The 22,986-nt window shown below is 35.3% G+C and overlaps 2 protein-coding genes across 2 annotated transcripts; one reads left to right on the forward strand and one right to left on the reverse strand.

The window, feature by feature from the left end:
• Positions 1-4,381: 4,381 nt before the first annotated feature.
• On the reverse strand, positions 4,382-11,861 carry LOC147856462 (GTP-binding protein YPTC4-like). Its single transcript, XM_087329903.1, has 6 exons — positions 11,713-11,861; positions 10,713-10,852; positions 8,723-8,805; positions 8,417-8,621; positions 8,257-8,325; positions 4,382-4,824 (listed from the first exon to the last, which is right to left on the reverse strand). The coding sequence occupies exons 1-6, from the start codon at positions 11,756-11,758 to the stop codon at positions 4,732-4,734; spliced, it is 636 nt and encodes a 211-aa protein (XP_087186029.1). The 5' UTR covers positions 11,759-11,861; the 3' UTR covers positions 4,382-4,731.
• Positions 11,862-17,863: 6,002 nt separating this feature from the next.
• LOC147856463 (Translin family protein) lies at positions 17,864-22,053 on the forward strand. The gene is made up of 7 exons (XM_087329902.1): positions 17,864-18,345; positions 19,557-19,653; positions 19,737-19,852; positions 20,895-20,939; positions 21,029-21,054; positions 21,175-21,310; positions 21,788-22,053. Exons 1-7 carry the CDS (start codon positions 17,880-17,882, stop codon positions 21,883-21,885), a joined length of 984 nt encoding a protein of 327 aa, XP_087186028.1. The 5' UTR covers positions 17,864-17,879; the 3' UTR covers positions 21,886-22,053.
• Positions 22,054-22,986: the final 933 nt, after the last annotated feature.

Raw genomic sequence — 22,986 nt, forward strand, 5'->3', positions numbered from 1 at the left:
AAACTTGCGATTCACCTGTGAGTACCCAAACATCGAAAGAGCAATTGCTGCTTGTCGTGTTTCCTATGTTTTGAGCAAGTTAATGGTAGTTCAAACCCCCTTCACTTGTTCTTCTCCTTCGCCCTTATTGATTCAAAGCACTTATATGCTCGAATTATCTCGCTATCACTATCTTTTGGAAAGTTGATCGAAGGTGTCTAGGGACTTGGACGAAAACTCGAGAGCATCGGAGATATACCCAAACGTGAGGAGAAGAGAGAGTTTTTTAATTTAGTAGGTAGAAATTTCAAAGACAATTAGAGTGTTTGTTTGAAAGGTCTGGAGAGAGAAATAGTTTATGCTAAACTAAGAGATATATAAGGAATGGAAAAAGATCCAAACTTGGAGCGAGATAGATTCCTTGTCATGATACTCACAAGTCAACTATGATCTATGGGACCAAATAAAATGACACAATTTCATGTATAGTGTGTGCGAAGTTCATTGGTGACGCACTATTCAAAAGAGAGGGGTTTTTAGAGAATGATGATGGTAAGAGGTTTCTTAAGCGCAAGAAGATATCATATGGCCCAAAATTATAGAGTATTGGATAGGATCGTTGTAGATATTCAATAGAGTGAGATCGTAGAAAGAACAAGGATAAAGGTAGAAATTTCACAAAGAGACTTTGTAGAGAGTAAAGCACAACAAGGCAATGTACAAACACTTTGTATCCATTGGGGAATGTTGTTAAGACTCATATAGGAGAAACCATCTAGAGACATTGACACGTATTACCATACAAAGTGACACGTATTGCCATACAAAGTCACGTACAATGAAATCAAAGAAAATGCGAGAATGACCTCAAGTGGCAAGGAAGGCATGTCTCTTTTCTTTGGCCACGTTGGCAATTCTAAGTGACCTTTTTAATAGTGAATATAAAGCCCAATATGCTTTTTTAAAATTCTAAAGAAAGAGGGAGGGGGCATAAACAATCCAAATTAAAAGTCGACCATGGGTAAGTGTTATGATTTGAAAAATGGCCGATTTTTACATAGGGAGGGATAAAGTTTCTGAATTAAAGGTAGCACAATTTTTAAGAGATGGATGGATAGATTTGTTTTTAATGTCCATGAGAGAACATTTGCAATAAGTGATGTACGATTTTAGAGAGGAGAGGACGAGGGGAGCCAATTTTATAAAACCGATACTCAAAGAGAGAGAGGAAAGTTCCAAACAAGGAGAGAATAAGACGAAGACAACAATGTGTCCAATGAGACTAAAACCATATACAACTTATAGACCTTTCAAGAAATGAAATTTGACAAACCCTAGTAAACAAAGATACAATCAAAAAGGCAAGATTGAACTTGGTGACCATCCCAAATCTCCATGGACACTTCATCTTGACACAACTGGATTCAAGGTCGCTTGTAAATGTGTAAGCAATATATGTTTTTTCGATGTGCATGAGAGTACCTTGTCTCTCAAATTGGTTTGCATATGCCTTTTCAAGCTCCATGAGAGAGAGAGAGAGAGAGAGAGAGAGAGAGAGAGAATCTACATTTTCTAGAGGGGGTGATTTTCTTTTGTTCACATTCCATACTTTTTCTCAAACTTATTGAAGAGAATCTTGATTTTCTACAATTATTTATAATAGACCCTTGGAAATGGTTAGAAATTCTAAATAATGTCATATTTGACTAGTATAACTTCATATGTCACATGCATGGTTAACAAAAGCTATTGCACTAACATCATATGCTAGCATGTGACTAACTGCTCATTTACCAAGACCATCAACTTTACACAATGTGTGGGATAACATATAATAAGCATTCACTTTGCGAGAATTTGACAAAATATACCTTGACTTTGTAAGCCTCTTAGATAATAACAAACTCTGTGAGTTTGGTGGTTATGAAAAGGTATGTTGAGATATGATCATGTCGGTGCCCATCAATTTCTCATCACTGCTATTTAATATGTGCACAACCAAGGTCCAATGAATAAGAAAATGCATATGATTAAAATATATCATTTTGACTTCAAAAGCGATGTACATGCTTTCATGTTTGCATTTAAGCTTTGACCCTATAACATGTTTATGGTAGGTCACACTCATAACTTTTACTTAACCACGATACAATGCACTAAGATTATGTCCAAATGAGATAGTTCCATGATTGTTTGCAGGTTGATGGGGTATTTATTCATAATGTTGTGGTGAAAGTGATACAAAAAAGGGCTCCAAAGCCTAGCTCCTAGAGAAATTGGTGGGCATAAAAGTTGAATTTATGCACTTTCTACCCAACCAACAACATATATGTATATGTGATACCAAGAAAGGCTCCAAAACATTAACTCTCACAAAAAATTTCAAAGCAATGGAAGTCTGAATGAAGTTATGCACTTTCTACCCAACCAACTACATGTATGTCAAAGTTAAGTGGTGGGCACCGCGATGAACAAAGTCAAGTGGGGACACCTGGATGAACTTACACACTTTCTATCAAACCAATTTATCCAACTAAATAGATGTATGTCGGAGAAAATCGTAATGTTGATAGGTGTTTGCTTATCAAGAAATAAAAAGTGCACGATTTATTTGATCGTGACGTAAAAATACTTGTGCCAAGGATTGAGGCTATGATGCAAGACAAATCAAGGCCGTTCACACTCACCCACTCTCTCTCCTATTATATGAATGTCGCTGAAACCAGTTTTTCTTCATATGAAGTAAAACCTTACCAAGTCAAAAGCTTTATGAGCTCACCTTCACTAATCTTGTGCATTGTTGTTGTTTTCGAGAACTTCGTATATATTATGGTAGTTTTAATGCTTTCTAAAATCACTAGTGTAAAAACCAATAGGACTTGTTTGTTCATGAATATTACATGCACATGTAGATAACAATGTCATTGCAACTCACTCATATTCTAAACTTCTAACTTATTTCAATCATCATATGTAAAAATAAATAATCTCACCTATTGGTTTGTGGCATTCTAACTTGAATTTGGTGATCAACAATGCATCTATATTACAAGCACGTGTCAATAAAGTCCATGTGCATATCCCACAAAGTTAAATGTGTTAATAGCACATGACGTCGACAATTTTAATAATGAGGCAAACGTTTGTGATATGTAAATGGCCACGAAATGTTCCCATGCCTTTGTGGTTCCCCATACGTGCATATATTAATGTGAAAAATGCTTGATGAACAATAAACTATAGACTAGATTATGACAAATGTGCAAGCAACAAGAGTCGATGAGCTAGTGAAATTGGACATGCATGCATAAATTAACACTATCATTACAAAGTGTTAGATTTCATATTAATATTTAATGCATTCATATGAACAAGGAAACACCTCAATTTCATTGAAGCTTAATACTCATGGCAAGGAATCACCTCAATTTCATTTGAAGAATAATACTCATGGCAAGTCTGAGAACAACATTCCTAAAAAAATCACATGTGATATTGGTTTTTGTGTGGCTCATGCATCAATAGTCTTGTTTTTGCATTTTCGCATGTATGTCTTACTACACGTGTAACAATGCATCAAACTTCATATATATTCCCATACCAAGCTTTGTTTATTTTTCAATGTTGTAACACACACATACAAGCCTAAATTGGGTTTCCATATTGATATATAGAACTATCTAGCTACCTTCTCACCTATATGTCACTCCCATCCTCCCCATCCACTTTGTTTCTCCTTGTCTATGCACAATCAACTCAATATCTTTCCATCAAATTGATAAACATACACAAATGCAAACCATGTGTGTGAGCTTTTTCATCGATCATTATGACTTCATGGATACCAATTCTAAAGGTTTTAAAAATACAAAGAGCACAAGCTCTTTATCCCCTTCACTTGTTGGGGAGATGATTCATGATAAGCATTAGTAGAAAAATCTATTATACACCATGAATTCTCATTTATACAAAACTCCCAACAAGAATTAGATTGAAGAATGCAAGATGAAGAAGTGTTCTACCACATACTTCTGTTATTTTGCTTGCTATAATTTTGTGCAAAATGAATCAAAAGCTATAAAAGACATGAATCTCGGACAACCTTTCCAAACAAGATGTACCAAAGAGACCACAAGTTCTTCAATTAAGATGGCAAAACATGAAGGGGCCGTAACTTTCCGAATTATAGTCTACAACCATTTTAGAGAATCACGAATCAAAAGTGGTATAAGAAGATGTTATGAATACGGCTTGCTTGATTTCCTATCTGCAGTCCCTTAAATGGTGCAATTTTCCCATGAAATGATTTAGAATTGTTAACTTATTTGTTAAAATGAGACGTGTTAATAATCTGGTAACGATAAGGTTATACAAGTACCAGAAAGCATGTAGAGATGTAAACAGACAAAATATCACAACATATACATTTCACCTGCGTTCTTCCCATCATGTTTTTCCAAGCCATTATCAACATAGCAATATAATAGGGCATTCTTTTGAGCTTTGTATTCGCCCGGATTCTTTTGAAGCAAATATGGGTCACTGATGTATCCTACTCGAATTTGAGTAATAATATATAGCCAACAATGGTGAAATTAAGTTGGAGAAGTCAAAGAAATAGCTGTACAAGAAATCAAAGCTCTCCACCTTCACATAAACCAATTCCATGATGTGCAAGTCCACAAGAACTCTCGAGGAGTATATGGACTTTTTTCTCAAGAACTATGATCAACTCGTCGATACAAGCTGAGATTAGCTGCAACAGCTACTGCTCGAAGACATGTCACCCCTACCTGTACCTGTTGTCCCTCCTCCATTTATGTATCCAAGCTTGATGCCACATGACTGTTATCATTATACATGGACAAGAAGATATTGGCCTTAATTGTATCATGCATATAAAATCTAATCATGATCATGTATTGTTAACCGACCACTTATATCATGCATATATATAGATAGTTTACTCATAATCATGTATTGTTTAACTAATTATGAAGGCCATCCATCTAGTTTCTTACTGGATATAAACATTACATTACACCATTAGAATTTACTAGCATCCATGTAAAGCCTAATGAAAATTATGATCAATCATCCAAAAATGAAAAAAACAGTATCCAGTTTCTCATTGGATGTTTTTAAGATATCTGTTTGAAGTTTATCAATATCCACAAGGAAAAGACATTTCACCCAAGAGTCAGAATGTATATAAAAACTGACATGCTTAATAGTTATTAATATAGCTTATCATTCTTGGGCTTGCTACCATTCAAGAGGAAATGCAATCAATGTTCATCTAAAAGGTGTACAACATCGTAAATGAGCCATCAAAGGAGTGCATAAAATTTCCTTAAAAGCATAGATACCTAATAGCTTAATAAGAAAATCCCTGCAATCAATTTCACTTTACAACTATATATCATTATGTGAAATCTTTGGACAGACCTTTGTAAGAAACCCATATCTAGGTTCTATTAAAAAATTTGTTCATTGGATTTCATAGTATATATTGAATATACTCATAGGTGCTGGAGGACTTTGAATTAGCAAAACTGAAGACAATTCGAAAGTTACCTAGTTCCATGTTACAGGAACATTGTTTCCTAAGTTTGGTGTGAACGGGAATTGGTAATACCACATAGAAACCTGGTTGCAAAAATAAAACCACGATAAAAATGAAGGTCCAATCAAGAGACGCAGAGGTGGCACAAATCTGTCAGATGACATGCTGAAGAAGTGGAAGACCTAACATATAAATAAATGTTTCCAAAGATGGCTAGGCAACAAGATAAAGAAAAAAAGATTTTATTATCATCCTCAGTAATGGAATTCTATAGGAACAAATTGAAAAAAATGTGAGGTGGGGTTGGTCAGTGACTATTGATTCTTGAATTTTATTACGCATGTTGCAGCGAGAGGTCATGTTGTAGTTGCAAGAAATACGTGTAAGGACAGGTGATCGTTGAAAATTTGGAGATTTGAAGGGTGGAGATTTTTGTTGTCAGGCTAAACAACTGATGTCCAATGATGGTCTGTGCCTTGTGATATCATCAGACATAGTAAAGGTGGTTTTTGCCGAAGGTTGGCAAAGCAAATGAATTTATGTTCCCACTAGTAAATAAAAGTGGTCATAGAAAGCCATGACCAGACCATTCTGCTGGGATCCAGCAGGGCCAGCCACACTTCATGAACAAAACCAGTCACTGTGGATAAAAAGGGATGAACAAAAAGAGTTACATATAGGCCGAATTCTAGGTATCCTTATGACATTTTGTTTTGTCTAAAAAGTTCATAGATACCCTTGTTCACATAACATGTTATACTGTTAACCTCACATTGTGTTTCATCCTAAACTGTGTTGTATTAACTACAATGGACTACCAAAGACAATAGAATTATTCCCTGGCCTATGGAAACATATTATTTAAGAGCCAACACAACCAATGAATATGATGTCTTACCAGAACACACATTTGAATCTCCTCAACCGATAAACAATCCCAAGTTCCAACAACGAAAATTGCCAGAGGAACCTACCTTTCAACATCGGGATATGCTTCTGCAACCCATATTAGACCTCAAAGACAAATTCATTCTATAGATGCCAAATATGCCATAACCCCTGATAGGTCAAGAAGTGAAAAACTATTCAAACTTGTACTGGTGGCCACCTCGATCCAACCTTAGGATTCACCCATTTAAACAGGGACTTTGAAACCCCAGTTATGGAAGCCCAATAGTGCAGTATATGTCCAGATACATCACAACGAGATAAGGAACAAAATATTATGTGACCCAACAGCCAACCCATCAAACTGCTAATTAGAAAAATATGCCGCCCCCTCCTCTCTCACTAATGGTGAGTATAAGTAGAGATACTCAATGGAAGAGGAGTGGTGTCGAGGGACCAACCCTCCTAGATCAATTCCGTACACTCTAGGATCCTTCTCCAAACCCACTCTTCCCATCGTTGAAAGATGAGCAAAGAATCTCGTTACATAAAATCGGAGGCGACACCAGACAAGTGTTAAAATGATATTGCTATGTACCAGTGACATGATACAAAAGAAACACATTACACTGATAAAATTCATATCTTTATAGTTTCTCCCAAGGTAATCCTCCAACCATAACCCTCCAAAGAAATACAGCTCTAAGTGGAAGACAGGAACTGCACACTTTGCCGCCAAGCTAAGTTCACACTACATTGTGGCCCCTATGTTTGCTTATACGCCTTTGACACAATTCCTTGTGATAATCTTTGGAACAAATAACAGAGACTAATAACTTGCCTACAGTGGTGGATCATCAAGATGTCAACTCGAAACTTCTGAGCACCATGTGAGTCGGAACAAGAATGGCCACACACACATACTACTCGGCCTTTGTATCAAAGAGCTTGAAAAATGCATTGTTCTGAAGCTGTAAGGACCTCCAAACGTCTAGCAAAAGTTTGCTTTATGCTATTTGGCACAGTGGGATATCTTTCTAAACTATATACATGCAAAAAGAAAAGCATCTGCCCCAGAAAAGAAGGAAAGGAATAATTTTTCTTAATAAGTTTCTGCTCACACACTGCTCCAAAGCTGGGAGGACCTCCAATATCCTAACAAAAAGTTTTCTTTATGGCCTTTGGATCATTCATGCATATATTTTATGACTATAATAGTTTTTCTAAAGAAGATTCTGTTCAAAGACGAACATATTGTGCTCATACACTGTTCTGATGTTGTGATCCTACAAAGTTCTAGCATCAGTGGTGCATATCTTGCACAACTAATGTATATACAAACAAGCTTGGAAAACCGCCTCCCTTAAACTCAAGCAAGACCAAAATATTTGACACCAATGAATGGGCCAGAAAACATAACTGAGCTATACAACTCTAATCACTGTTTTTAGATAGCAGAAATTAGGGTTTTCTTATATCTTGTTTACATATTAAAGAAACTAGAACTTCCACAGTAAGTTTACGGTTTGCTCCCTGCTCAAGTTTATGTTAAAAGGCTATATGGTGACTGCTAAAAATCTCCTAAGAAGCTTTGGTATTTGTTATAAAAGGGCCTTCGGCAGCATAACATGTCAACTGGGACATCCTGCAGGTTTGTGTTTCTGGGACTGGTTGTCCTGAGTGGAACACTATTCTTGTAATCTTTTGATTCTATTCGAACCAAATAGTCAGAAGTATTAATGTGAACTGTTCGAAGTGGGTTTATCACTAGCAATTATACATGTCAACAAAGAAACATTCTACCCATGTCTAGATTGTCTAACCTCATTAGAAACGTCAATAATTCCCTCTTCAATCTTTTGATGTATCTTGGCTGCTGTATTGATAAAGGCCTGACAAGAAACAGAGTCCAGACAGAGACCCATTAAGATATATTTCATATTTCATAAATCATAGGCGAATAGTTTCAGTTCCTAAGCTTACATCCTCCACATTCTGAGCTGTCTTTGCAGATGTTTCCATAAAAATCAACCCATTTTCTTTAGCAAACTGAGCTCCTTCTTCAGTGCTTACCGCTCTTCTGTGAGCAAGATCACATTTATTACCAATAAGCATAATCACCATGTTTGCTGAGGCATGTTGTCTGGCATCCTCAAGCCAGCTTGCCAAATGATTGAAGGTCTCCCGTCTAGAAAACAATATCCAAAATCATTTTCAAAAGCAGTTAGCTTTAAATATGTTTAGTTGCTTAATAGTTCTGAAATAACTATTAGGAAGTATAGAGACTACCTGGTGATATCATAGACTAATAATGCCCCAGCAGCTCCTCTGTAGTATGATCTTGTGATGGAACGAAAAGATTCTTGACCTGCCTGAATAGATGAAAGATTTAATCCATTTAGATGACAAAGCCGGTTGGTGTCAAAGCTACAGAATGTTTTTAGGAAGTACCTAACATATTATCAGAAAACCATTTGTATTTAACACTCAAATCCAAAGACTAAACTATTTGAAGAAGAAAGCAAGAAAATTTGGCATCTGCTAGAGGCTGAAATCGGCCTATGACTATGAGACGCATCATAATTACAGAAATGCTGTTCCTTGTGGTTACCCATATGGGAAAAGAAAGCTTTGGCGATTCTAAAATATCAAACATAATTGTTAATGATTTTTGGACAGTTGTACAAGCTTTCTCATTTGTTTATGGCATAATTCTAATAAATTTGGAGGATACAATTATTGAGACCCCACAAAGGCAGAGGCTCCATAATTCCTAGAAATAGCACTTCATCTGCCATTAATCTGGAAATTCACACCCATAATCATTATAATTTTTCGTTGTCTTTACTCAATTCTCAGTGATCTGATCCCAATTGTGGACGAAATGTACAGCAGCATTGTTTGTGCAGGAGAATGAACTTTCTTAGTATTAGTGGCAAGTTCTACATGAGGGCTATACAAAAGTTAATCTCATAAAACAAGGGCTACACAAGATTTTCCCTCTATAGAATCATCTCCATCTCTTTGTAATATGCAACATAAAAATATAAGTTTTGTCTAGCATAATTTTTTATTATAAAACTAAGAGACATTTTGCTATCATAATTTTTCGTATCATTAAAAAAAGGAATCATGCTATTTGGATTCATTTGTGTTTTAGATAAATAGTGACAATGTTTAAAGAACTTCCATATCATTTGGCACTAGTGACATATCAAAAAAGAACTCAACATGAGAAATGAATCACATCTAAAGAATTAACTATTTTTCATCACTGCTAGAATTCAAAACTGAATTTTCTTAAAAGTAAAGCAAACCCACATTGTCAAGATCACATCTGCTGATCCATGTGAATTTCATGTTGTATTGGTAATATCTAAATAGGTGTCTCTCATGAAATAACATCCACCTATATATGCATAAAAATTCATATTTAATATATAAAAACGAGGCCCAAATTTTGTGAAGATAAAAGAAAGAAAGAAATCTATAAAATGTATGCATCATGCCCCACAGCTTAAATGTTGCATGTCATATATAGTCAAATATCTTCTTGTCTGGGAAGCTTCTAGCCAACGAAATGATTGTTTTGCAAATAGAAAATTAAGAATTCTTCAAAAACATAAGGGAGATATAAATAAATAAAAGTCGAGGAAACAGACATGAACATTCAAGGCTTGAAATTACAAGCAGGCTGATTTCTATTTTTGCAGAATATGCAAATCATTTTGCAACATGCAACGATAAGAAGGCTGATTTCTATTTTTTCAAAGAAGTAGCTCTTAGTTTTACCTGTCTGCAAATGACAAAATACAAACTCTTCAAAGCTAAAGTCAATAAGAATGTTAACATTCAAGAAGCAAAAAAGCAGTAGAAAACTTCAAATGACAGATAAAAGAAGCAAAAAATGCAATCTTCCAGGAAGTGCAGCAACAATACATGGAAGACAAATTTCGTCCTTTTAAAAAATTGAGTAGTCAATTTTGTGCAAGGAAAGAAATAAGAATACTTAGAAAGGAGGTATATGGACACAGATTCGAATCAGGATCCAGACATCTCATCAATAACAGATTTTAAAGAAGCTAAATATGAACTTTTTTCTAGAAGCAAAGCAGATACAAGGTAAAGGACATAGAAAGGAGAACCTAGAAAACAAATGGCAACATAAATCTCAGATGACAGATTTAACTACAAAAATGGATGGTGAAGGCACTCACCATATCCCATATCTGTAATTTCTGCAAATTTGGAAATAAAAACAGATGGTAAGGACACTTACTGTATCCCATATCTGTAATTTGATAGGTTTTCCAGCTATATTTATCATCCGAGCACCAAATTCCACACCGATGGTAAGATCATGCACAGGCTGGAATCTCTTGTCTGTGAACTGAAGAAGAAGGCACGATTTTCCAACACCTGATCACACAAGAAAGGAAAGAAGAAGATGTTTAGTCCAGTTCCAACAGAAACAGTCAAATTGTTTCTTGAAATTACAACGGATTTTTTCCCATCAGAGAAATTAAAAGGAGACAGCAAGGAAGATACTAAAGTATTAGTCGTAATTGAAATTATTCTTTCCAATCAAAGAACAGAAAGAAGAATATTTCCTTTCCAGTTCCAGTCAGAATTGTTTGTTGAAACTTACTAATATCCATTACCGATTGACTTCTTTTGAAATCTTGGAAATTGAAATGATTCTTTTCAATCACAGAAAATGCATAAAATAAAATAAAAATTTAACAAGATTCCCAATCCCGTTGGATTGGAACTGCTAAAATTCGAATTGAAAATTGAAGCTGTTCTTGTCAATCAAAGCAGTATACAATTAAAGTTTGTCGTTCCAGTTCCATCAAAACTGTTGGATTATTGGTGAGTTTTAAAATGATTCACCCTAATCAAAAAACGGAAAATAAGAAAACCATTCCATTTCACGCAAATAACAACAAAAAAAGAGGAATTTTCTTCGAGCTCTGATCAAATAAAAAAGAAACGGAAACAGAAAAGAAGGTTTCCATCCAATTCTGATCAATTAGAAAAGAAGAAACGGAAATGGCAAAGAAGATTTTCATTCTATTTCCAAACATAGAAATCGAAAAGGATATCTCCAATTACCAGTGTTGTAATAATAGTTTTGTTGAAATTGAAACGAATAGAACCGATCCCAGAAAGAAAGGAAAAAAAAAACAGAGAGAGGGATTTGAGGCTTTGGCGAAGGGAAAGAGAGAAAAGAAAAGGAAAGAACGATTTCTTATCAAAAGGACAGAATTTAAGCAAACCTGTGTCGCCGATGATGATGTACTTAAAGAGGTACTGATAAGACATGATCTCTGAGATGTTGGAAGCAGGAGAAGGATTGGAGGACGAAGGAGATGGAGATGGAGATTCAGCGAGCGAAACGGGGACGAAGACGTAGTATGTAGGTGGACAGAAACAAATAGTAAACGCTTCGCGATGAGGAAACGTGAAACTGATGAGGAAACGCGAATGATAAGACACAGAAGAGACAGAGAGAGACAGAGAGAAACAGAGAAACGGAGTCAGATGAAGTGAAAATTGCTTTTATAGTCCGTTCAAATACGTGCACACGTGGCCTTTTCCCGGTTTCACACTTGTCCGGCCATCCCAGCCCACCCAAAAAACACAGAACACAAAAAACAAACAACAAAATACGAAACCATAGTATGAACCATACGTGCATTTTTTGCATTCGAGAATGTTTTCAATCCTTTTTCGAGTATGGTAAATATCATACTTTTTGTATTCATTATTTATTATAAGGTTTTTTTTTAAGGTAAAATGAGTTTTTTTTTTTAACATAACAATGTTTTGATAACATACGCATTCGTATGAAAAACCCGAATGTTTGCCTATGCATTCGAGTATATTACATACTATGATACGAACAATATCTAAAAGTGAAGTCTAAGTGTGTGTCTATGTGTGTGTCTGATTCATTTTTATTTCAGCTTTCTTTCAATCCTCGCTTCGGACATCCTCAGGAACATGGCGCACATCTCTAGAGAACTCAAAAAAACCCCCAACGTGTTATGAGCATTTTTCCCTCTGTGTTCTTCATACGCTGCGCCCAACTGACTCCTGTTTGCAGGTTTTTAGCTTTTTCCAATTGTCTGGTAATTTTCATTTCTCAGAAGAAGCTTTGCAAACGTCTCAATGGTGTTCGCCTCGTGGACCACGTTGGCCTTTATAAAGATGATGATCTATTCCTTCTTCTACGATTTGTACCATGTATCTCCCCTTCTCTCGTCAATATATCGAGAACGTGAATACCATTGATCCACGTTAATGGTATCATTTAGAGTCGTGTCTAACATAAGGCACCACCCACACAGGTTGGTCTCCCCTGCTAATATTGAATTTGAGAGAGAGAGAGAGAGAGAGAGAGAGTGTGTGTGTGTGTGTGTGTGTGTGAGACCAAGCCCCATGTCGTGAACTAGGCCATGTCTCATGTATCGCAATCGATCTATCGTGAACATTAAAAAGATATATGCATCGATATATCTACTAAGGGAGGGGATTGCCAGTTTTTGTTGGAAATCTTGAAGATCTTATCACCATAGGAGGTCTAATGAATGTGAGTTCGTGAGACATCGTATTTGCCTCTTGTAGTGGCCATTTCACCACGCATATTCATAGTCTAGATTGTATGGTATCTCAATTGAGACCCTTGGGTTGTTTGTCTTTGCTTTCTCTTCATATTTGATACAACTTTATCTATTGAAATAAAATATGTTGGTAGCCAACTTAGAAAATCTTATTGATGTGGCCCAAGGAGATGCCTATCTTCTAGTTATAGTATATTTCGCCCAACAAAAGTTGTTGCTCTCCTAACAAATATAATGGAAAGACGATGTTTTTATGGAGAAGATAAACAACACCACAACATATCAATAAGAAGACAACGGTGCTAGAAGAACAAGAAGCCAAGAGAAACAACACCATTATTATTGTTGTTGGCTGGAGTGAAAATCACACAATGACCATTGTAGTAGTACTAACAACAATACTATTGTTGTTATTGTGCATGCAACCATTTTGATTTTCATCACGATTTCCTTTGTCTTAAGAATAAAGCTACGCACAAAATGATTGTTGCAAAAAGGAGTGAGGTAGTTGAGAATGGTCAAAAGTATAATTTAAGTGGACAAGCGATGAAAGTGTGCCTAGTAGTACCATGTATGTATAATGTTAATACAAAAACACAAGTGTCAACATGTAATATTTTTCCTTTATGATTAGTTTTTTTGGCAACATTTCATCGTAAACGCCAATTCACATAAACTAAATGAGACAATTAAAAGCTAAATAGCTAACACAAAACGATGCCCAATTGTCTAGATATGTAATATTTGGTCAATTGTTCCTTGGTTTTGCCAAGGCTTGTCTCATGACAACTTTTCCTTGTCTATCGTAGGTTTTTCCTTCTTCCATCAAGAATCATTGGCCACCCTTGACAAGATAGAGAATAATGTTATAAACTTTTAATGCAACTTCATATATGACCTCATGTTTTTGTTTGACATCTCGTCATTAACATGCCCAGGTAGTAAATCCGAATAGGTTAGAATCCATCCTTCGGACATCACGTTGAGGTGGCTAAATATATTTCAAGCCGAGTTGCCACATACGATTATAACTCCTACGAACAATCACACTTGAATCTTTACAATATATTACGGATTTGTGCCTGCCATGCAAGTATTTATATTTTATACATGTTGTTCAATGTTATTGTTCAACCTTTCGAATTTGAAGCAACAACAAATTCAATTGTCACCTATTGAATAGGTGGAAAACAACATATTACATGCTAAAGCACATGAGTATATGAACGTGTTGTCTTTATACTTTATACATCTTATACATATGGTGTATCTTGTTAATCAACTTTCTCAATCCCATTTGAATTAGTAATTCAATGCCAAGCATATTTCGCAAGCAATCATGAATTACCATTTAGACCAAAATGTTGTTTGAATTTTGATCCTTTAGAAAGGAGACTTAACCTAATGATAAATCAATATTTCTTCAACGCTAATGTTAAGGCCTTCCAAATGTTTCACAAATTTTAAAATCCCATGCTTCAAGCCCCCAAAACTAGGTTTAGACAACTTGTCATTGTTTCGCCTTGAAATATGCTACTAGCAAGGGTACGAAGTAAGCATTGCACAAAAAGGTTCAAGAGATATCGTGTTTTAAGCATGCTTGAAGTGGATATTGGTGCTATTTGGATCTCTTTTGTGAAGTTACAATTTTGATATACCACACCTTATATGGAAAACAAAAGTTGAAAGAGTGTGTCTTTCTTCATAAGCTACTGTCAACTATATTCCCGTGTGGGGAACGTGATGTATTTAAAACTATTCTACAACATACATACTCTACACGCAATCATAAATAGTCCTTCCAACCTAAAAGCCCCGATTATTGTTTGAGGTATAGTTTGATGTTGCATGTTTGTAACTTATTACATCTACACCATGACAAAAAGTTGGCCACAGTCGTGGCTTGAATAAAAGTTTGTTTTCTTTGAAGGGTCCGAGTATTATTGATTTAAGGGTCTATGTATATATTGGCTTTTCCCATCAATGTGCAATGTTCTATTTTTTGGCTTTTTCAAATGATTTCCAAAGTTCCAACCTTTTATTATTTATGCAACTACAATAATATAGTTAAGGTTAACACTTTTTCAACACGATAATGCTAAACATTGTGCGAGGTGTGAAGTTGGAGAGATCAATTGCAACAATGCTTGCCCCATCAACATTGATAAGGCAAACAAGCATATGGGTATGTGTTTATGAGTTCGATAACTCATATTATTAGACTATCGAGGACAATAACATGCACACACGCACACACACACACACACACACACTCTCTCTCTCTCTATCTCAACATATGGTTGTTGAGGAGGAGTTGGCAATTATCTTATATTTTTACAACAAAACTATATTTGTAAATTATTGAGCCTCTGAACATTGTCTTTGTCATATTTCTTCGGTTAGACATTGTTTTCCACATCATCCCCAAACTAGATCATCCATTGGATACCACATCTCCAAATAACCTTTCCAACATAGTCTTCCAAAAGCTTATAATTACAGAAAATGGATAATTTTTTAATATTTCGTGAAACTTCTCACAATAATTCATTTTGGAATTTGTTGTGGATATCTTAAACTTTGATGCAGTAATGGTAAACATTTAATAACCAAATATATGTTCCCATAATATATCGTGATTCCTGACCTAAGTCCTATATGTAGCTTTAGAGACATTAACTAGGACAATTAAGGACAATCTCATCTAGGATAAAGAATTAGACATTAACTAGGATGGCGGCTGGCTAGTAGGTTGCTAATATAATAAAAAATTGTCTTAATGTGCTTAGGATTTGAATGTATTGTAATTTGTGTCTATATTTATAGCATAAATTTGGTTGCCTAGCGTGTTTTCTTTGGTGTCTTATACACATTGATCACTTTTGTTTAAGAGTCAAGACATAGTTCATGAAGCTCTCACAATGACTTGCATAGAAACAATCATATAATTGTCATTGGGTTTAGGAATTTTGGGCCACGCTCTCACTATGACCGTTATTATCAAGCTTATCTAGGTTTTAGTTAACGAGCAACAGGTTTCTCCAAGACTCTCTTATTGAAAATGGATAGAAGTACAATTGTGTACTACATTGAGTGGGATATTCATATGACGAGGATGGCAACCTAACAAGCCTTTAAGGATTAATGTTTTGTTACACATTGTCCAATGTGAGAGTAAGTGTTCATGAATGCATCATACTCTTAAGAACATCCATTGCGTCAATATTTGCAAGGTAAAGGGGAGTTCCATACGTCGACTTGTTAAGCCACTTTTGGCAATTAAACTTAGGTATCGACTAACCAAATATTGCTTCCGTTGAACACGCCCCCACGGTCTTGCAATTTGTCCACAAAACTTGAAATGAAACATAGCCCATAACCAAAATAGTTTCCTACTTAGGCTCTACATTTTCCGAGCGTGTAACAATCCAATGAGCGGGTAAGGCACACAAGATTGAACAAATGACTTCACTAGCAAACAATTAACAATCGGCAACAGTTTGGTTTGAACCAAACCGAACCGCGGTTTAACGGTTCGGTTCGGTTTCAATAGTCGAAAACCGCGGTTTAAACGGTTTTTTATTTTTAAAAATTTTAAAAATTCTAAAAGATTGTTTTTAAACAATCTTTTCATTTTAAGACCTTATTCTCACATTTTAGGAACATCTTTAAAATTTTAAAAAATGAAATATTATAAATTTTAAACAATAAAAAATAAAAAATTTGACCTATGTTGAAAACCGAAACCGAATCACGAAACCGCGGTTTTTACGGTTTAATGGTTTGAAAAATGTTTCACGATTCGGTTTAACGGTTTCGTGGTTTGGTTTGGTTCAAGTTTCAAAAAAATTAAATGGTTCGGTTTGGACCCTCTCAAACCGAACCGTTGCCGATTGTTACAAACAATCATTCATAGACTATAAATGATTGCATTGATGAGCAAAGGTGTTTAGGCTAATGGCGGTAGCATGTTAATAACCTTGGAAAGAATCAATCGGTAAAACACAACAAGTATTTCCTCAGGTTTTAAGTTCTCGAGAAGTGAGGTGGCCCGAAATTGTATAACCACATTGTATAGCCATTTTGTAAAAACTCTCCCAACTAACGGGAAAGCCACGCAATTTCTAGGAAAGGAAGAAGAATCAATGGCTCAAACTACCAATACATATGATAACGGAGCTCTTCATACTTTGACTGCAACTATCGCTACACAACCTTGTGATTGCGAAGTTTTTGCAAAGTCCCACAGGAGCCAAGACCCGCGGGCGTGAAGGCGAGGCAAACCAACGAGTGAGTGTGTGTGTGTGTCTTGAGGGACCGACCCGTGACCCAATGGGTCGACCACTGGACGTGGACAAAAATTATGCATAATAGTTAAAAATATATATATGTACATACATAGTACATAAAATTCGTGTTCGTCTAGCATAACATTCGTTTTCATACGTTTGAAAACCAATGAGAATGTTATACAAACATTCTTGAGTTTTTTTTTCCCCCATTTTTTAAATGTTTTATTATTTTTATTTTTTTTAGGCTTATTTGCCTCATAATAAATAGTTAATCCAAAAGTATGGTATTTATCGTTCTTTGAGGGTGTTTTTCTTACGCGAATGCGAATGCACGTATGGGTCATACTATGTAGTATGTATAATAATACATATGTTAACAAACAGTTAAGAGTGGAAGGCATTTGATTTTTATCTTCTGTGTTTTGGTAAATGTCCGGGGTGTCCGTGTGAAACCGTCCAAAAGGCGTTGCCTCGTGTGTCCGCCCGGTCGTCCGCCTGAGCTTCTTCTTCTTTCTTCTTCGTCTGGCCATGGCGGCCTGCTCCTTCTCCTCCTCCTTCTCCTTCATCTTCTTCTTCAGAAGCCTTCCCACTCTGAGATGCCCTAAACCCTACCTCTCCTCCTCTGTCCACTCCCTGAAACCTCCGCGCAGACCTTCCTCCTCCACACTACTCCCTGCATTCCCTTCCTCTCCTTCTCCTTCTCCTTCCATCTCCTCCGCTGTCTGTTTCTCATTCTCCACCAGTCGTCCACACAGATCATCCTCCATACTCGCTGCCTTCTCTTCTTCTTCTTCTTCTTCTTCTTCTTCTTCTTCTTCGTCTTCAAATTTAGCTTCTTTGCCCATGGATCAACAGTTCGAAGAGTTCCGTGTGAAGCTCGAAGAGTCTGGCTCCCTGCGCGAGAAGCTCCGTGTTATTGTCGCCGACCTTGATACTGTCACTCGACTCATGCAGGCTCAGCTCCTTCTCGTACACCACTCTCGACCTTCTCCAGGTTTAAAAATAAAAATAAAAAAGCTTTCTTTTCTTCCTCATTCCTCCAAGTGTTTTGTTTTTTTCCCGTTTTTGTAATACGTCTTCTTGTTCATCATCATCATCATCATCATCTGGAAACATGTTTCTGTTTCTCTTTGCTGAAACGTGACGAAACACAAGTCTATGAAATACATTCATTCTTCATCTTATTATTTTCTCTTCTCAAAGCATTTTGGCTTCCTTTGATTTTCATCGTTTTTGCTTTGTTGAAACACTTCGGAAAACATGTTTTTCGATAATCCGTCAAGTTTTGTTCTATTCATGCTTCACGTGCTTTGTATTCTCTTTGAAATTAAAGCATCACAGAATGAACTGTTCACAATATGCAGGCCATAAACGATTGGATAATTCAGACAAGGGTATAAGGGCAAGTGCAAAGAAACATAATTTGTGGAATATCATAAAGGAGAAATTCTATTTGTAAACAATAATAAAATGAAGCTGATTTCGAAGATTATTCAATTTCTGGAAACTCCTGGACTTCAGTTAATAGACCGGTTTCATGTACCAAACTTAATGAAACCAACCCTTCCTATAAAAAATATGAGAATCGAAATCATTAACTTTAAAATATGAAAAGAATGCGAAAAAAATATGAAAACAAAGTTCTTCAGCTTTCATAATTTGAAACAAATACTCATAACTCATAAGACTCTCATAGAGTTGGAAAACCATAAAGTCTGCTAGTTGTCGTTCATAAACCACGAGATTAAGCTTGTGATATTGTTTTGCTTCAAATATAGAAAACAAACTGTTAATTAGAATTTAGAAATCAAAGATTATGAAGATTTTATAGTTTCAAACTTGATAAACCATAAAAATTTAAGCCAATTCAATTCCTAACCCAACTAAACCAAATTCGTTACCCCCCTACACCAAACCAAAACCCCCAAAAAGCTGTTATCCCATTTTGGATCAAACCAAACAGTTTAATCCATTAAGGTAATAAATCAGGGTAACATGGTTCGGATTTGGCTATCACCAAGACCTCGCCTATTGCTAATTTTTCAGCATGATCTAATTTGTGTTTATTGGTGAGCATAAATGTGTGGCTATATACATCACAAATTTGTATTTGTAGTTCAGGAATCATGATAGTACATCCATATGCTCAAGAATAAAGTCAAAAGTTAAAATTGATAATATAGAGAAGTGCTTTATCTTATACAGAGATATTGGCTAAAGTGAAGGCCCATATTGATCAAGTTCGCACAATCTACAGACAACTTGCAGAAATTCTCAAGTCTGTTCCAGGACAATATTACAGGTAGATGTACTTTGTGTGAAAATCATGAGGTAATTTTGTTTTTGAGCGTCTTTGAAGTCTAGCTAAAGGGCTTTATTCTTCAGGTACCATGATCATTGGCGTAATCAGACCTATACTGTAGTGTTTTTACTTGCTTTTATTCATTGGCTTGAGACTGGTGGGCTGCTGTCACATTCAGAGGCTGCATCATTACTTGGGTGTAAGCTTTTATATGCTTTCCAAGTGACTCTAGTCTTTATATGCCTTTACAAAGATTCTAGCTTTCTCCTACTTTCTCATTGAATCTTGCCCTAGTATGTTTCAATCGTTCTAGCTTTGATTTGCTATATGATTCTAAACTCTATAAACTCTTAGATTCTCTTACTTGGATGTAAGTAAGTAAGAGGATATAAAAGTTTCAGTCTAGCCTTAGTATGTTTCAATCATTCTAGCTTTGATATGCTTATATGATTCCAAACTCTACAAACTTTTATATCCTTCTATGATTCTAGCTTTTGGATGCTTCTAATGTCACTGATTCTGATTTTTATATATTTACATGCTTGGATGATTCTATATTTCTAACTTTTACATGCTTCTCACTTATTCTAGGTTTTATATGCTCAGATACTGATATGATATAGCTTTTATAGGCATTTTTCTTGGATTTAAGCTTATATATCCTTCTAGTATTCTAGCTTTTGTCTCAGCGTTATATACTTATATGATTTTAGAGTTTCTAATATTTAACAACCTTTTATACCCTTCCGTGATTCTAGCTTCTGTGTGCTTCCATTATTCTGGTTTTTACATTCTTCTCAATGATCTTATACCTTTCTATGATTCTAGATTTTGTGTGTATCTATAATCCTGGGATGTATAAGCTTTTACACCTCTGCATGGATGCACACGTTTACGTAGTTTTATGGTTCTATCATTTACATGTGTCTCACTGATTCTAGCTTTTATACGCTTATATGATTCTAGAATCATTAATGAGCACTGTTGCCTTTTTAGTCTATGGAACATCATGCCTGTTTCATGGTTGTGATTACACAGATCCATACATATATTTCTATGTTGTCATCTGCATGAAGATCCCGGTTAGAGTTGGATGTTGTATAATTATCTCTCTACCTTAGTTTAGGACATTTGCTTTACAACAGATGACTGTATTAGATAATCTGTGAATTGTTCTTTTCTAAATGATGAAAAACAAAGAATATTTGAAGATTAAAAAAACTGATTCTTTTCTGTGACAGTGCAGGATGAAGAATTTGAACTTGATCTTGAAGACTATCTAGTAGGTAAGGGCAAACATTCAGTATTAAATTCTTGGTTTGTGTTTTCCATTTTGATGGACTTGGCTCATATACAAATTTGTGTGTATTTTTAGGTCTCTGCAATCTTTCCAATGAATTGGTATAAACATCCTCACCATAGTATCATTATTCAATTCATATACAACTTTTTTCCTACATCTTTTTACAAATGATTTGTCTAATTTGTAAAGGTAAATATATATATTTTTCCATTGTGCAGCCCCGATATGTTGTAAACCAGGTGACTACAGGAGATTATGACTGTGCAAAGAGAGCGTCGGTATTTCTGAGTGATTTATATGCAGCATTCCGCATGTTGAATCTTCGAAATGATCTGCTTAGGAAGCGATTTGATGGTGGGTCATGTACAAATAAAATATTGGGCAAATGATAAAAATGTTTCTCTAGTTTAACCTTATCCGTGAATTGCCTCTCAAGGGTACAGGATTCTGAAAATGTCACCTATTATTTTTAGTAATTTAATAAGCTAAATTTGAAAATACCACAATAAGGAAAATCATTTATTGTCGACAATAAGGAAAATTAGTTTGATAATTTACCAATCCATCTTTAGTTTCAAATTAGCCACTCATCATCTTGGAAATTAACTGTGTGAATATCACTGAAACCTTATTCTGAATTTTCTTTTTCCTTGAAAGTAATTAACTGTGGCATTTTAACAAATTTGGTAACAAATTTTGTAAACTTAAAGAGGCATGCATTTTGGGATCTATTTAATGTGGCATTTTTATAATTTGCCCTCAAAATGTATTTTACTAACATCTGATCAAGTTTGTGCAGATGAACTCATCTTTGTTCTTTTCTAATTGTAGGGATGAAGTATGACCTAAAGAAGGTAGAGGAAGTTCTATATGATGTGAAGATTAGAGGCCTTCTGGGTGACCCAACGCAAAGTGACAACACTACCTAGATATTGTTGGTCAGTTCTGTGTGAAATCTCGTTTGTACTCATGATAGTGTTCAAAATTTGTGTATATATAGATGAATGTGGTGAGGGAAGGTTTATAATCTGAAAAAATATGGAATATTTTTTGCATTTTGAAATGATGCAAGACATAGTGATTGGCATTTTGATGAATACTGAATGTGAGAATGATGGAGTTGCAAATTCAGATAGAGATAGAGAAAATGACGATTATTATTTAAGGTTTTTACATTTCCTTTTTGTTATATTCATAAAAATGCACTAAGTGGTTTTTGTTATATTCAAGGTTTTACATTTCTTTTTTTATATTTCATAAAAGTGCACCAAGTGGTTTTGGTCTTGTCTGAAGACCTATGTGATGGTCATTATATATTCTACTTACCTGGTATTAATGATAAGTGCCTTGATATCTGTGTATCAATAGAGACATCATTGTAAAATAATGTCATGATAAGTCTAAAAAGCAAGGTAATGGTCATAACAGGAACTTCTAGTTCATGTATACTATATTGAGTCTTAGGTTTGTGCGTACTTCCATTTTGCATGATGGTGCTTGCTTGCGTATGTTTGAATCTTATTACTTTATAACACTCATACCTCTTCATTACTTCAGGACTACTACAAGTTTGATTTTAGCCATCCACTTCATTCACACAACTTGACATGCATTACATGTGAAATGTCTATGTCAGGATGAGAGCTGAGAATGAGATCAATTTGAAGAAGAGAAGAAGATGATGTAAGTAGGAGTAGAATGACATTGTATTATCTAGATGATATGCTTATGTAGTCTGGTTTGGACACTATAGGATGGTATATCAATATTAGAGCACATGATTCTATAGTATTGTTTGGACACACATGATATCGTCATGTGACGATGGATGATTGCTTTTTGTAATCACGCATGAATGACAAGTGATGATCATGCATCAACTTGTGTGAGGTTTTTGCAGATCATAAAATTATGAATGTAACATGGGACCTGGGTTACGTATGAAAAGTTACACTAAATACATGGTATAATATATAATATATAATAATGTTATGCACTCTTCCACAGTCATGTTTTTAAACCTCTATAAT

The sequence above is a fragment of the Azolla caroliniana genome, unplaced genomic scaffold (assembly GCF_043228905.1).
Source record: "Azolla caroliniana isolate FFs.n. ecotype wild unplaced genomic scaffold, voAzoCaro1.0.p SCAF_13, whole genome shotgun sequence".
NCBI lineage: Eukaryota > Viridiplantae > Streptophyta > Polypodiopsida > Salviniales > Salviniaceae > Azolla > Azolla caroliniana.

Coding starts and splice junctions, on each gene's coding strand:
- LOC147856462 (XM_087329903.1), bottom strand. CDS start 11,758: ATGTCTTATCAGTACCTCTTTAAGTACATCATCATCGGCGACACAG. Junction 8,622..8,722: donor TTAGTCTATGATATCACCAG/GTAGTCTCTATA, acceptor ATTGTTTTCTAG/ACGGGAGACCTTCAATCATT. Junction 4,825..8,256: donor TTATTGACGTTTCTAATGAG/GTTAGACAATCT, acceptor TAATGATAACAG/TCATGTGGCATCAAGCTTGG.
- LOC147856463 (XM_087329902.1), top strand. CDS start 17,880: ATGGCGGCCTGCTCCTTCTCCTCCTCCTTCTCCTTCATCTTCTTCTTC. Junction 19,654..19,736: donor GTTCCAGGACAATATTACAG/GTAGATGTACTT, acceptor TTTATTCTTCAG/GTACCATGATCATTGGCGTA. Junction 19,853..20,894: donor GGCTGCATCATTACTTGGGT/GTAAGCTTTTAT, acceptor TTTCTGTGACAG/TGCAGGATGAAGAATTTGAA.